The following is a 16078-nucleotide window of genomic DNA, read 5'->3' as shown; positions in this document are numbered from 1 at the left end:
CATTGGACTCCTTTACGCAGGGGGAAGAGTAGGCTGTGTTTTTGTGATGGGCAAGGGGTAGCCTGGCATTTGGCATTTGGCATTGCGTTTGGTATGCCAGGCTCCCCCATTCCAGGTGAAAAACCCTCACTTCCTGCAGCCCCGCCTGGCAAAGGGGCACCCCTCCCTTTCTCTCACGTTTTCTTTCTGCCTGAATCCTTGCCTAATCCCAGCCTTGCCTGCCGGTCAAGGGAGGCTTTCCTCTTGAGTGGAATTTCACTCCCGAGCTTTGGTGGTTCATCTCTTGCACCCTGATGGGCCCAATCGCCTGCCTGTGAATGTCAGAATGTACCGAGGGAGTGGCACACGTGGCATCCATTCGATGTGACCTTGAGGGGTTTATGAGTTGAACGGGTGTTGTTGTTGTCATCTGGTGTGGGTAGGTGGCTTGCAAGGTTCTTAGTCCAGCTGGGGGAACAGACAGCTGGTGGTTGGAAACAATTCCGATATTTGCCAAGGTGGCCTTGGGAAGGCACAGTGGTGCCACAGGTGAGGCTGTAGGAGCAGCTCCCTCCCCATTTTGGAGTGTTGAATGGAATTGTGAGTTTCACACTTCAAGAGGGATATGATTCTGTGCACGGAAGCAAGTTCATTGAGAAGAGCTGAAAGAGACTGGAGGATATATTACATCCTTGAAAAGATGTCGGATCCTCCAGTCTGTATAATTTATTCCCTTCACAGAATTTGGGTGTGGTGATTGGTTATTCGTATTTATTTATTTATTGACATTATTTATAGTCTGCCTTTCTCACTGAAACCCAAAGAGGATTCCGCAGTGTAAATCAATGCAAGCAACAGAAGGATACATCTGATAAGCAATGTAAGAGGACTATGGATTGTCAACACACAGCTGTTGTCTGAACAAATCTTAATGACATGTTAATGCAGAACATGATATTACTTTAGTAGAAATACAGTGCATTTTCCTGAGGCAATCTCTTGTGATGTAGCTCTTTACAAAAATGTCTTCCTCGACTGCTTTGTTTTGCATAGTTTGCAAAATATGGGAGTGTGGGAGCCTTCCAGACCTCCTTAGGCAGGCCATTCTACCATGGGGGGGGGCAGTTCAGAGGAGGTGTGTGTATAGGTAGTTGCGAAATAGTAAAGAGTCCAGTAGCACCTTTAAGACTAACCAACTTTATTGTAGCATAAGCTTTCGAGAGCTACAGCTATCAGTGATCTACAGCCCATCCTGGAAAACGATGCCTCTCTCTCACAGGCCCTGGGTGGAAGACCTCTCCTTGCCTACAAACAGCCAACCTTAAATGACTTCTCACTAACAACCATGAACCAGCTAACAGTCACCAACACAGGTACCAGACCCTGCAACAGACCCAGATGCCAACTCTGCCCACATATTTACCCAGAAAATACGATTACAGGACCCAATGGCATCAACTACACCATCTCTGGCTCTTACAGCTGCTCATCCTCCAACATGATATATGCCCTCATGTGCCAACAATGTCCATCTGCTCTGTACATTGGACAAACCAGCCAACCTCTGAGCAAAAGAATAAATGGACACAAATCTGACATTAAAAATGGCAACATCCAGAAACCAGTAGGAGAACACTTCAATCTACCAGGACATTCCATCAAGGACTTAAAGGTCACCATAGATCAACAGAAACATTTCAAAAACAAAATTTGACGGGAAGCTGCTGAGTTGGAATTCATATGTAAATTTGACTCAGTCAGACTTGGATTGAATAGAGACTCTGGATGGTTATCTCATTACCAGAAGTAACTGCCTTCAGGCATTCCATTCAGAATCTGCTATGGAGGGGAGGGGTCACACCCAGCCTGGATTGTGCACTCCACCTCTTTCATGACTTTTTGTAACTGATTTACATTTACATGACCCTCTCTCCCTACACCCTCTCCCCCCTCCCCTCACCAACTATATATCTCTGGAGTTTCTTCATACCCTCCATGCATCTGATGAAGAGAGCTATACTTCTCGAAAGCTTATGCTACAATAAAGTTGGTTAGTCTTAAAGGTGCTACTGTTTTGCAACTACAGACTAACACGGCTAACTCCTCTCGATCTATGTACAGGTAGTTGTTGGTCTTGCCCATCTGTAGGGTGGCACCGCAGAAAGTCCTGCTCAAATAAGTGAACTTGTGGCAGTACATAGGAGGAGAGGCAGTCTTGCAGGTCCATGGGTCCAAGGCTATGAAGGTCCTTGTGTATGATAGCCAATACCTTGGTCTGGGCTTGGTAACGGATGACTGAAGAATGGGTGCAATATGCATACTCTGCTCACAGCAATAACCCAGCTGTGGCATTCTGCACCAACTGGAGTCTCTGAATTGGTTCTGAGAGAAGGGTTACGCACTGGAGAGGAGAGGAGACTTCTGCAGAGTCCGTACGGCATGCGTCCAGGTGGCCACACTGGCCAAGTCGAGTTGACAGGGGGCCATTTTCTGAGCTAAACTAAGTTGGAAGAAGCAATATTTGGGGCTGCATTCACTTGCTCTGTGCTTGCAGTAATATTGGACCCAGTATGACCCCTAGGTTATTAACCAGTGTCAACAAGGGTCAGCTGAACCCTGTCGGAAGTGGGAAGCAGGATGCTGTTTAAGGCCTCGTGCTCCCCAAGCAGCACGACTTCTGCCTCTCGGGGCTTGAAGAGGAGTTCATTTCCTACTTTCTCTCCTTACAGACCCAGCAGAGTCCATTCCTGCCATCCTAGACGGCTTTCAGTCTCGAGAGGTAAAGGCCGGCCAGCTGGTGGAGCTCCCATGCATTGCCTCTGGCTACCCTAACCCTGCCATCCGATGGGTCAAGGATGGCCGGCCACTACCTGCTGACAGTAGATGGACCAAACGTCTCACAGGGTTGACAATCAGTGACCTGCGAGTGGAGGACAGTGGGACGTACATCTGCGAAGTCACAAACACCTTTGGCTCTGCTGAGGTCACCGGGATTCTGGCCGTGATAGGTAAGTGGCTAGTTGCAGGAGGTGGCATGCCTGGGCACTCTGTGTACAGAAGTCCATGCTGTGACATGCATCTCTAAGAGTCATGTGGGGTCCTAGTGTGTGGAAGACGCTCCCGCCATGCTGCCGCAGGCCCAGGTAAATTTCTTTATGTTCTTCATAGTCCTGCTGTGACTCAAGCAGGCACGTAACAGACGTCCGTGCAGTTTCCTAGAGTCCAAGGGGTGATGCAGAACACATTTCCTGTCGTCCTGGGGGTGGGAGTCACGAGGACTCTGGTTCCTTGTTACACGTCTGGCCAGGAGTGCTGGTCATGACTGGAAAGAGCAAGCGTCATTCTCTTCACTCCTCCCCAAAGCTGATCCAGGCAAACCGTAAGAGTCCCAGCATGGAGAAACACCTTCTCACCACCTGGGTCTTTGTGAGCCTCACAAGTGTGGCTTCAATGCTTCTGTGAGGCAACTCTGTTGGAGACACCGCACCCACCCCCTGGGACTCACGCTCTGATGACTCTCGTGGTGCCCGGAGATGACAGAAGGCCGGGATTCCAGTGCCAGGTAGTGGCCCATGTGAGCGTGGTGTGCTCTGAGCAGGGCTGTAACCCCTCCCACATCAACCCTCGCACAACGGCTCGAGTTCTCGCAGCAGAGGCGGCCTTGCTGCCTGAGAGGGGAAGTGATACACAGAGAAGGGCCTGCTGGCGTCCAGCACTCTGATGACAGGAGATTGCCGGCACTGCGTACACCTGGATTATTGTGCAGTGACATTTTGCTGGAGATGGGCGAGGGGCTGTGAGCGACTCTTCGGCTTCTCAGGGGCTGCCTCCATCTGCGGCCTCGTCACCTGAGCTCCTCACCAGAGGGTTCTGACATTTTGAGAAGTCAAATCCAACCCCCCCCCCCCCGCCTCTTGTTTTTCTCAAGTTCAGGCCTGGGTTGGTGTAGAGGACCTTGGTGAATGGGGTGGGAATAATGTTAAAAATACTCCCAGAAATCAAAGGGGGAAAGTCAGCGATGTGTTTTCCCAGCAAGTTATGGCTCTGGGAAGCATTCCCAGCATGCACCTTCCAAAAATGCACTTAGGCACACTGTGGCTTGGCAGCAAAACTGCCCTTCAGTGTTGTCTGGTAGTTACTCACTACAAGCAAGAACCTCTAAACATTCTTTCTGAATCGGGGCCCGGCCCATCTGCATCCTCTCTCTGAACTGAAGGTGTATGAAGTCAGCTGCCCCCCCCCACTGTGGCTTACCCCTTTCCCCAGCCACAGGTGAGAGGCACCCTGTTTCTGAACATTTCGCCATCAGGAGGACTCAGAGTTGTGGGGACAGCTTGCCTAGTCCATCACAAGAGGGTGCTGGCTGCGGACCTCGAGGGCTCCTGTCTGATGTGTGTCACATTTGCTTTTTTAAACCAAAAGCCTGGTTTAAAAAAGATGTTTTGGGGTGGCATGAAGAGAGCAATTGGACACCAAGCACCCCTTGAGGGGAAGAGCTTTCCACGGAAAGAGCCCCATTGATGCTCACTGTCTGCCTCACCTCTGCAGGCGGGGGCACAAAGAGCAGGGCATGAGAGGAGGGTCTGAACAGGCAGGTGGGACAGTCTAGGAGGAGGAGGTCCTACAGGTACCTAGGCAGGCACCAAAGCCCCGAGGACCTTCAAGGTAAGAATCAGCACTTCGAATTCTGCCTGGAAACAGATGGGCAGCACAGCTGTAGGAGATCCCTGTATCCAGCACCCGGCTGCCTTATTGGGAAGCAATGGAAGTTTCAAAGGCAGCCCCTGCGCAGCACGTCAGCGATTGAACCTGGATCCAGTCAGAGCGTCGATCACTGTGACTAGATCATGCTTTTCAAGGAATGGCCAGAACTGGCATGTCAGTGATTGAAGAAAACTGAAAAGGTGCAATGTGCTGCAGAAGAGACCTGAGCTACCAACCAGAGGGCAGGATCCAGGTGCACAGCCCAGCAATGAACCTGCTCCTGGCATCAATGCCTGGGGGCCAAGCAGCAACCCCCCCCCACAGACACCCCCCCCCATCTTCTCAAATCAACCATCCAAGCAAGAGCAGCGCCACCCAAATGCACTGCTGCCCCCCCCCTCAACTCGGGCAGCCTCTCCAGCGGTCCAGGAAGGTCGGCATCTCCACTGGCCTTCTCCTGGTGAAGATTATTATTCAGAGTGGCCAAGGCCAATTCTGCCCTAAAGCAGGCTTGAATCTGGGCTGAAAGGGGTCTCGGGGGTCCACCTCCTTCAGGATTGCCTGCAGCTGCGTAACCACAGCCCAGTTTAGCACTTTGCCCAGAAGGGGAATGTTGGCCCCTAGGAGGTGGCTGTCGATGCCCGGATCCAGGGGAGGCTTCCACTGGAGAGGGCTCCCAACTGCCTCTTTCAGAGCCACCAGAACAGCCTCCTTCTGCAAAGAGGCATCTGTTCCTCTTCTGGGGTCACTGGACCACCCCAGCCTTGGTTGGACATCAACATTTTAGGGGTGGTTTCTCCTGTGGGGGCTATTGGGGAGGGGGCCGTATACCAGAGTATGCAGTTCTGGGTGGTGCCTGTGACCCTGCTCACGATCTCTGCTCTCTCTGCAGACCCTCTGCATGTCACTCTCACACCAAAGAAGCTGAAAACAGGCATTGGGAGCACAGTCATCCTCTCGTGCGCCCTCTCAGGCTCGCCCGAATACACCCTCCGCTGGTATCGCAACACGGAGCGGGTGGTGCCAGATGACTCCATCTCCATCCGGGGCATCAATAACGAGACGCTGCTCATCACGGCTGCCCAGAAGAGCCACTCGGGGGCCTACCAGTGCTTTGCCACCCGGAAGGCCCAAACCGCTCAGGACTTCGCCGTCATTGTGCTGGAGGGTGAGTGGGGCTCCTGGGTTGGGGGGGGGTGCATATTTCGGCATCGTGGGCGTGCTCTGCCCACAGAAGCAGGCCTGTGATTGCCTTCGAGGCCCAAGGGGAATGGGAAGCCTTCCTGTTTGGCCGGCTGATTGATTCCAGGTCTTCAGCCGTGTATGAATTCGTTGGCGCTCCCTTATCTGGAATACTCTGAGCACTGGCTGGTGTTGCTGGGCACCGTCTGTCTACGCTGGCAGGGGCTGTTCAGGGTCATTGGCGGAGGAGGGCCTCTCCTGTCCTTAATCCCCAAACTGGGAGTTTCAGGAATTGAACCTGCCTGGAACCTTCTGCATGCTGTGCGTCCCGCTTGCAACCAAGCTATATCCCTGCCCTTCTGAGCTGAGCACCCAAGCATTTCCCCTGCCTAGGCGAGGTGATGAATCAGGCTGGGATTTCCCACAGCAGCAGGTTGTCAGAAGAACATGGCTCGGGAAAAACAACAACATCTGAGGCACTTCAGCCTTTTGAGTTGTGGCCGCCTTCTCAGCCAGCGGGGAGGAGCAGTGGCTGGCATGGGCAAGGGCAGGAAAAGACGGGCAAGGGACCCTGCTCAGCTCCTCATGTGCCCTCCCCTGGCGAGTCCTGGTGCCTGTGGTTCTGTTGAGCCTCTGCTCTCCCTTCTCCTGTCTGCTTATGTTTTTCTCCTTTGTTTTTGTGTTGTGAGCTGCCTGGGGAGGAAAGGCTGGATACGAATGAATGAATGGCAGAGCCCCAGAGGCTGCAGAAATGCTACGCAATCCAACCAGAGGAGGCGTGGCTATGCTAGTGTTGTTGGTGTCATCTGCACGCGGAAGGCTCTTTATCTGGCGGCAGGAAATGTGACAGCTGAACAAAGCCAGGCTCTTGACTGTCGGCAGCCCAATGTGTGACTCCAGCAAAGTAGGGCATTGGCATGATGCTCAGGTTCTGTCGGCGATGCCCTCCCACAAGTGCAGATCGTGCAGTGGCAGTGGGCTCGCGGGAGCCAGTCCTCGCAGGCCTCTGCTTTGGCACGACTGGGACAGTAGGCCACAGCTAAGCAGAACGCAGGGCAGGGAACCAGGCTCCAAATACGGGGTAACGGGGCACCAGTGAAAGGGGCAGCAAGTCAGAAGCCAGGAGGGCACCAAATCGTGAGGCGAGGAAGCCAGAGAGCGGGAGCTGAGACTTGGCCAAATGATGCCAGGGACTGAGGTCCCAAGCGAGGCACAGGCGGTCAGCTGAAAAGGGGCAGGAACCAGCATCCACCTGGGCCAAGGGGCAGGGCTGTTGACTGGACAAAGGTTCGCATGGAGAGAGGTCAAGACGGGTCGCCGTGTGAGTCTGTCTGTAGCAGTAGAAACGAGCAAGAGTCCAGTAGCACCTAGAAGTCTAACAAAATTGGTGGTAGGGTAGGAGCTTTTGTGAGCCACAGCTCCTGTCTGAAGGAGTGAGCTGTGACTCACAAAAGCTTATACCCTACCACAAGTTTGTTAGTCTTCTAGGTGCTACTGGACTCTCGCTCTTTTCTAAAGGCTTGCAGTTTTTCCTGGGGCTGTATAGCTGGTTCCTGCTCCGTGGCGTCAGTGGCTGTTACTCAAAAGACCTCCACGTGTACACCCTCAGGACTCGGGGCATCCTCCTTGAGTATCAAGGAGCTGTCTGCTATTGACAGTGAATTTTCATTAACGCAGAATGTAGCTGCCTGGTTGGGTATGGCTTAGAGCTTCCTTCAGCAGGATGTTGTAAAACATCGCCCCACCCCTCGCTGCAAGCACCTCTTTTATCCGGCGTGCCTCTGCCCTCCATCAAGAAGGGGGTTTAGCCTATCATCAGCTCCAAGCAGGGCTTTCTCAGGGATGTCCCCCAAGCCGTGGCATTCCTGCCCATTGAGGCGGATGTGCTCCTTTGCAAACTTCCTTTGAGGGAAGAAAGATCTGTTTATTTTTCTGTGTCTTTTCTGTTTGATTTTACCAGACAATTTTGGTGCTTTAACAGGCTACTGTTTTAGATTCCATCTTGATTTATTTTTGTATTGCTTTTTTTTGTAATTGCTTACTATTGTTTGGATAAACGTTATTTTGACTTGTCATTTTATTATTGTTACCTGCTTTGAGAAACACTGTACTTGAGAAGTGGTGGGTAGGAATAAAAGGTGGATGGCTCTTCTTCCTTGGCATGCCGTGAAGAGAACCACTGAAGTCCGGGCATGGGGGGCAGTGAGGGGGGGAAGGGGGGAAGACTCAGTGAGCAGATGGTGGCGCTGTGGCACGGGGCGGGGCCCAGGGAACGCTGGGAAGTCCCTGTTGTGCTGAACTCTGGGGTGGACTGGGGTTCCTCGCTTTGGCTGCTCCTTGACGTGCCTCCCCCATTTCTCTCCCTGAAGATGTGTGATTGGGGTGGGACGGGAAGGGGCACAACTTTTCAAACATTCCCACTGGCTTGTGGCTGCTTCACCTAAACTTGCTTCTTGTTGTGGGTCTCTGCTAGATGGAACCCCTCGGATCATTTCACCCTTCAGTGAAAAGGTAGTGAACCCAGGAGAGCAGTTCTCCCTGACGTGTGCAGCCAAGGGGGCCCCCCCACCCACCGTCACTTGGGCACTGGATGACGAGCCCATCCAGAGAGATGGCACCCACCGCACCAACCAGTACACCATGTCCGACGGCACGACTGTGAGCCATATGAACGTGACAAGCCCGCAGATCAAGGATGGAGGGGTTTACCGATGTGCCGCGCGGAACTCAGTGGGCAGCGCCGAATACCAAGCGCGAATAAACGTAAGAGGTGCCTGTCTACTTTTAAATATCAGAATAGGTTTTCTTGTGTTGGCTGTTGGCTTTGGTTTGTTAGCGCACCTCCCTTGTTGGTGCGCTGCTACTCTTCTGCAGGCATGTCGGGATGTTGGGGCTGGCCTGTCTTAGTGCATGCGACAGAGACGGACCTGGAGAAGGCCCAGCAAGGGTAGGGAGGGCACTTGGGTCACCCCGCAGTGTTCCACAGAGGACGGGGAATTGACAGGATTGGTACCATTGAGCTGAGCAATATTTATTATTTTGCCATTTGCCTTCTTTAAAAGGTTACATTTTCATTTTTTGTAATCTAGAGTACACAAGTGTTTATATATTTTAGAAATAAAGATAAACACTAGGAAAAGCTCCTCAGCCATATGTTATCTTTGGGGGTCAGCAGAGAACAAAGATGTGACCAGCCAGCTCTGTGGCCACAGCATGAGCAGGGAAGAAAAGCTCAGGTCCTGCTGAACGCCAGCTAGAGGGAAATTGATGCGGGGGGGGGGGCAGCTTACCCATTCCCTCTTGGCCCCTGCGCCTGGCCCTCCTTCCTAACTCCAGCCTGTGCTTTGGTTGATGCCCTGATGCATCGTTCCAGGCCCTTCTGCTTGCTTTCCGGTGGGGTCAGCAGAGGGGCGGCTGCTGCTGCTGCTGCTTGTGCCCTTGGATTGAAGGGGGCGGGGTAGTGCTGGGAATCCATCCGCCGAACTAGAACTGGCTGTCACAGCCTGGAAAGCTGAAGGGCAGGTCTGGCTGCTGGAGGAGGGGGAGCTTGTGCCGCAGATGCTTGCCACATAGTTTGGAAAAGTCCAAAGGGCTCCCCAAGAGCTCCCCGGGGCGGGGGGGGGGGGACACACGTGGCCTCTAAAGCCCCAGGTTTTCTGTGGTCCTCAAAGAGGCAGTTTGCCAGTGGGGGGGGGGGGCTGGGGGGGCAGGCTGAGAGCTGTTCCCCACCCCCTGTGGTGTTGCGCTGTCTCCCTTGAGTGCCTTGGGGGCTCACATTGCAGGCTGCTTGGGCTGCCTCTTTTGACATGACAGCTTGGTTGATGGCTTTGCCTTTTCCTTGCAACAAAATATGATGGGCCTGTGGACCGGGAAAGTAGGTGGCCACCGTCAGAGTCACTCAAGACCTCTGTGCATCTCTCTTTCTCCCTCCCTCCCTCCTTCCTCTCCCTATATGCTAAAAAGGCCACCAGAAGGCTGCTGAGCCACACTGGGCAAAGACTTGTAAGGTGGTTAGCCCAAGTGACGTCTTTCCCCAGGTCACTGTTCTCAGCTGATGAGCAGCCCTGGCCCCCTTGTGCTTCTCCTGCTGCTGCTGCTGGAACCATGTGCCCTTCCTGTGCACAAGCCAGCTGCTCTTTGAAACTGACCTGGCCTGCCTGTGTCCCCCTTCCCCTGTTTAGGCCCCCCCAGCATCCGTGCCATGAAGAACATCACGGCTGTGGCAGGGCGGGACACATTCATCAACTGCAGGGTGATCGGCTATCCATACTACTCCATCAAATGGTACAAGGACTCTCTGCTACTGCCTGACAACCACCGGCAAGTGGTCTTTGAGAACGGCACCCTCAAGCTGATGGACGTGCAGAAGGGCATGGACGAGGGGGAGTACCTCTGCAGTGTTCTCATCCAGCCACAGCTCTCCATCAGCCAGAGTGTCCATGTCACTGTGAAAGGTGGGTGCAGGCTGCGGACGAGAGCATGTCCTTGCGTGCACAGCCCAGGCTCTGCGGTGGAGTGCCAGTCCTGGAGCTGTCTGTGCGCCACTTTTGTTCGCCGCCCCTGCTCCTGGAGCAAGCTGCGTCCTCCCATAGGAGCAGGCAGTCAGAGTCGCAAGCCAGGCCTCAAGGCTGTCCACTGATCACGGGTGCCAGGAGCATCAGCTCCTGTCCTGGGGAGAAGGTATCGTGGCTGGGCTGTTTTTGGGGAGGCAGCCCAAGCCCACTCCGCTGCTGGGCTCTTGACAGTGGAGTTGGCTTGGCAGTGGCTTCTCCCAGCTCGGAGGCCTCTCCAGGGTTGGTTCCCAGTCAGCAGCTGTATTCAGTGCTCCCTGCGGCTGTTTGCTTTTCCATGCCCAAAGCACGGCTTGGGGCTCTCGTTCCCCTGCTTGCAGTAGGGTCTTGCGCTTTGCAGCCATCCCTCCCCTCCCCTCCCTCCCTCCCTCCCTCCCTCCCTCCCTCCCTTTCTGCCTGCCTGCCACTGATGTGAGCTGCTCCTGGAAGCCATCCTTTGCCACTCAGGGAGCAGGTGGTTCCTTTCTGGCCGGCAGCAGGGAAGGGGGGAAGCGAGGGGCCGTGGCTTTGTCCGCAGATCTACCCTGTCGCTGTGGAGCCCAGAGGTGCGTCTCCCCTCTCCTCCCCAGGGTGCCATGAGTCCCAGAGTATCTGTTTCCCATGACATGCCACAGAGCAGAATGTACAGTGTAAACATGGCGTATTAAAACAGCTAACCTGTGCTCACATCACCACTGGTCGTGGTTTTCTGTACGTGTAGCTCTTTAAAAAATCATCCCCTCTCTCTTCCAAGTGTGCCAAACATCTTGAAAGCTTTTCCAGCCCCTCAATTATTCAGGGAGCCATCAGCCCTAATGAATTGCAGCGAGGCATTCCTCCTGCCCCAGTGCCTTGCTGGGATTGAGCCCCATGCCAGCAGCTCCTGGCTTCTGGGCTAGCGTCGCCCACGGTGGCCTTTGGGGGAGCACCGCTGGAGCAAGTGCTGCCCTCTGCCTCTGGATGCCACGTCAGAGGGAAGGGCTGCTTTCTGCCGCCTGGGCTGTCCCTGGCTCTCACAAGCACAAGAGCTGCTGCTGGGGCACCGACTCGGCTGAACTCGCCTCCTCCTTTTCCTCCGTGGTCAGGAAGGGGTGACCGCTGTTGTCGTTTTCTGGGAAGTGGGGTTAGGCTTATCAGAGCAAGGAAATAGCTCAAGAAGGGTCGCCCTGTTAGTCTGTCTGTAGCAGTAGAAAAGAGCAAGAGTCCAGTAGCACCTAGAAGGCTAACAAAATCTGTGGCCAGGTAGGAGCTTTTGTGAGCCGCAGCTCCTATCTGAAGAGACTCACGGAAGTTTCTTGTTAGTCTTATAGTCTTATAGGTGCTACTGGACTCTTGCTCTTCTCTAACCCTAGAGAGCAAGGAAGTACAGGGTGTGGTAGAGGTTTTCCTCTTAGTTCCTTGGTCCAGATGCCAGAATGGGTTTTTTGACGCCAGCTTGGGATGTGGCTTATTTTTAATGTGCACCCCCTCTTTTCCAATGAGCAGCTTACTAAGGCTTCCCAGGCAGCCAGGCACCCCTCAAATTGCAACTGAGGGCCAGAGAAAGGGCGGTGGACGTGGCTGCTGGCTGGGAGCGTGTGGAGCTGGTGGCAGCCGCGTGGGCAGCAGCATGCATGGAAGGGCTGGGAGGCTGCCCACGCTGCCCTGGCCGCCTGCCATGCAGATGGGGCAGCTGGCTCGCTGGGTGCCGAGCTGGCCATCCAACTCCTGCAGCAGCTGCTGGCCAGGAATGTGCGCTGCCAGGTAACGAGTGGGGAGGTGAGCGGCCTGAATTGTAGGAGCGCTCCCCGGGGGCGGGCATGCCCTGCACATTGATGTCACTTCCAGCAAGTGATGTCATCGCACGGTCCTGGGAGTGTGCGTGCACGCTTTGCACGTGCGCACGTGTAGTGACAGGGGCGCCACTGGCCAGGAGTTGCCCCAGGTGCCTGGTACGCCGCTGATCTTACCGGCCATTTTCTGGGCCCAAGGAGAAGGGAGATTCCCTGTGGATTTTCCTGTCTGCCCAGTTGAGTCACGGCAAGAAAGTAACTTCCGTCATCACTCTGTGACTATTTGCCGTGAGCAGCTTCTGCAGAGCGAGGGAGAATTGAGATTTCTTTCCCTATTTCCCATTTCCCAGGTTGTAGAAAACAGGCCAGGTGTAAATTGTTCCTCTGTGCTCACCTAGACTCTTTCCCCTCCCGTTGTGGAGACCTGTGCAAATGCCACCCAAGTCCTCTTTGCCCCTAGGTCAGCTGTGTCCCAAGAGGTCTTGGCCACCCATGCTCACTAGGCCTTGCTACCCTGCACCCATGGGTGGCCACCCACCCGTACTGTTAGAAATTTCTTGTCTCAACCCAACGGATGGGATTTGTCACCTGAGAGGACAGTCAGCATTTAAGTGCTGTTGCCTATAGGGAGAGGCAGCCCTTCAGGTCAGAGAGGGGTTGAAATTGAACGTGAGAGTAACCAAGTCTGCTGGCCGTGTAGAGACTGAAGAACCAGGGTAATATCCATGCAGCAGGTAACCCGAGCTGAGAATCAAGCTGGTGCATTGCTAAGCACCTGAAGTTCCTGTGTTGCCTTGACAGTCCCACATAGAGTGCTGTGCAGTCACCCAGCCTCACAGTTCCCATAGCATAGGACAACTTTGTCACGTCATCTGAGTCAATGGAAGGGGATCATTTCTGTGCTAGAGGAAGCTGGAGACAGGCCCTTTTGCCTCCTGGTTTTGGAGGAGGAGGGCTGGATCTAACCATACTCCCAAGCATTGGAATTAGTTTCGGTATGGTTCTTTGGCACGCCTGCCCTCCCTCGGCATTTTTATAGTTGGAGTTGATTTATTTTTATTATTTATTTAAGTTATTTATAGACCGCCTTTCTCACTGAGACTCAAGGCAAATTACACAGTGTGAGTCACTACAGTCAATATCAAAGACACTTCAATAAAATAAAATGGGTATATACTTGCGGATTTGCAGTGATTTAAAAAACCCACAGAAATCCAACACGGAGCTGAAGAAATGCTGAAAGAGCATAAGCAATTCTATTGACTGATACGTTAAACAATATAGAACACTCAGTAGGATCATACTTAAAGCAGTAGTAGTGGAGTCTAGGGTCCCTCAATACTTACAGCAATAGAAGTGAATTCTGTGGTCCCTCCCTATCCCTTGAGTTATGGATCTCTTTGAGAGCAGTTCTTTCCAGTGCCTCTCTCCTGTCTGAGTTAAAAAGGCCTCCTGAATAATTCAGTTCTGTATTGTTTCCAAAAGCCAGGAGAGCAGGGGCTTTCCTGGCTGCCTCAAGTAGGCTACTCTGTAGAGCGGGGGCCACCACAGAGAATTCATTTGTACAGGTGGCACCTGCAGAAGGCCCTGTTCAGATGAGCAAAGCTGCCATGGTGAAATATTGGGACAGAGGCAGTCCCAAAGATATGATGAACCAAGACCACGACAGGCTTTGGAGGCGATAGCCAATGCCTTGAATTGGGCTTGGTAACTGATGGGTGGGAAATGGAGTGACTGTGAAATGGAAGTAATATTCATGGTCCTCTTAGCTCCAGTTACTAGCTGAGCTGCAGCCTCTACACCAACTGGAATCTCCAGGTTAACTTGAAGAGGAGGCCTAAGTGGAGTGCCTTAAATAATCAGGATTTACAAGATAGGATGCTGTTGTCGTCAATGGTATAATTTGAAAATGCACACATGGGCTGTCTTTGCACAGGGAAGCTTAAAAGGGGAGCAGCTCCACCATCCATCCTTAATGCCTCCTGTGGTCCAAACTAGAGCACCCTGCCTGAGCTGGCTGACCCAGAGCAAGAAGGCAGAGGCTGGTCCCAGCCAGCGGGGCAAACTGACCTCTCTGGGATGGAGCTCAGAACAGCAGCGGCGCTGTCCCTTTCAAACTGGGCTGCCTGTTCCGGTTCTGGAAGTGGCCACCCGCCCTTCCTTTGGGCCCCCAGGGCTTTTGCAATTTTTTAAAAAAATTGTTGCTTGCATATTGCTATATTGGCATAGACTTGTGATGATAGGTTTAGCAGAGTCATTGAAATCCCAGCCTTCATTTTAAAAAAGTAAGTCTCTAGCCCCTTCCATTGCAGTGATATGCCTTTATCCTTGTATCTTCACAGTGGAAGGGGTTAGAGACTTACTATATTTTTAATGAAAGCTAGAGATTCAGAGACCCTGCTGCATCAATTACTACACCAGCAAGTGACAGTGTAAAAAAAAGACTGAAAATAAAACTGAGGGAGGGGTAAAGGAAGCTGTGGGGGAGGAATGGTTCGATGATGATGATGATGATGATGATGATGATGATGATGATGATGAATGTCCTGTCATCAGGAAGTAGGCTGGAGGTGGGTGGGTGGGGTAAGCAAAACCAAAAGAAAAATTATGCACAAGGAATGCAGGTGCCTCAGAATCTGCTTCAAAAAAGATCAGGTTAAAAGTGGTCTCAAAAGAACTGGGAAAAACAGAAAAGGGAAAGGGAAAACTAAAGGCAAAAAAATGCATGCAGAAATTGAAGGATAAGCTGAAGCAATATGGAGCCAGAACAAATGGGAAGACCCTGTGTGGAAAACCCTAAAACCTCTGCCTAAGGGCAGCATTATTTATTTATTTATTTATTTATTTATTTATTTATTTATTTATTTATTTATTTATTTATTTATTTATTTATTTATTTATTTAATGTTGTTTCTAGTCTGCCTTTCTCACTGAGACCCAGGGCAGGTTACAGAGAGCGAGCCCGTGTGATCAACATTCCCTCCCAGATCTCAGAGAAAGAGGTTCTGGGAACGGAACCCTCCAGCCCTTCTGGAGTGCAGCGGAGTCACGGCCAGCGCAGAAGGGCTCTGAGGGCTGCTGTGGAGCATCGCAAAGCCCTTGGAAATGGCTAGTTGGATGTCTTCTGGAGTCAGAGGCAAGCAGGGAGACACATGCCTCGTGCCGCAGAGTACAGAGGGGGCAGCGCTTGGCTCCCCTCACCCGAATGCCGTTTTCGGTTACCAAAAAAGGAAGTGAGACAGATACCTCTCCCACACTTGACTCACACAAATTAAATTCACACCACACTTCACAGCACATCTCCTTTGTTCCCGAGCCTCTTGGGCACCTCCAATGAAGTGCTGCTCTGGGCCGGCCCTTCGGCCTGGCACCATCACACCTCTGGGGTCGCAGTTCTTGGATCCTTCCCCACGTTCCGTTGGCTGCTGGTGCAGGATCTTGCCCCTCCTTTTTGCTTTTTATGACTTCTTTGACTTGGGTAAGATTTGGGTCCCATAGCACCCTAGAAACCAACTAGATTCTCAGCATGTGAGCTTTTGCGAGTCAAAGCTCCCTTTGTCAGACTTTAGTCGTTAGTCACGTCCCTTCTCTCCTTCTCTCTCTTGAGATAAGCTTCAAGGGTTTGATCAGGTAAACAACAGCACACCCCCACTTCCAGCCGTCTTGCTTCTTTTGGGGAGTTCATTCCTCTAATGTTTTCTAAGTTATTTGATTTGATGCGACCTCGGCTGTACAGCACAACCTCCTACCCAGCGGTGTCCGTATCCCACGGAGTTCTTCCCCCTTCCTGCTATGGAAACTGTCCGTTTATTCTCACTTCATGCCTCCTCATTTTTAACCTCGAAAGGATTTGTCTTCTTATCCTTATCCCAGACAAAGAGCCGTTTTAAA

The 16078-nt window shown here is 52.5% G+C and overlaps 1 protein-coding gene across 1 annotated transcript in view; it reads left to right on the top strand.

Moving 5' to 3' along the window:
- The window catches only part of DSCAML1 (DS cell adhesion molecule like 1), a 230128-nt gene that overhangs the window by 141073 nt on the left and 72977 nt on the right, over positions 1 to 16078 (top strand). Inside the window, exons 3-6 of the mRNA XM_054998622.1 lie at positions 2709 to 2987; positions 5576 to 5851; positions 8339 to 8635; positions 10047 to 10319. Coding sequence (XP_054854597.1) covers positions 2709 to 2987; positions 5576 to 5851; positions 8339 to 8635; positions 10047 to 10319 — 1125 coding nt within the window. The remainder of the gene's footprint in view (positions 1 to 2708; positions 2988 to 5575; positions 5852 to 8338; positions 8636 to 10046; positions 10320 to 16078) is intronic.

The sequence above is a fragment of the Eublepharis macularius genome, chromosome 14, assembly GCF_028583425.1.
Source record: "Eublepharis macularius isolate TG4126 chromosome 14, MPM_Emac_v1.0, whole genome shotgun sequence".
NCBI lineage: Eukaryota > Metazoa > Chordata > Lepidosauria > Squamata > Eublepharidae > Eublepharis > Eublepharis macularius.
This window is presented reverse-complemented; position numbering and strand designations above follow the sequence as displayed.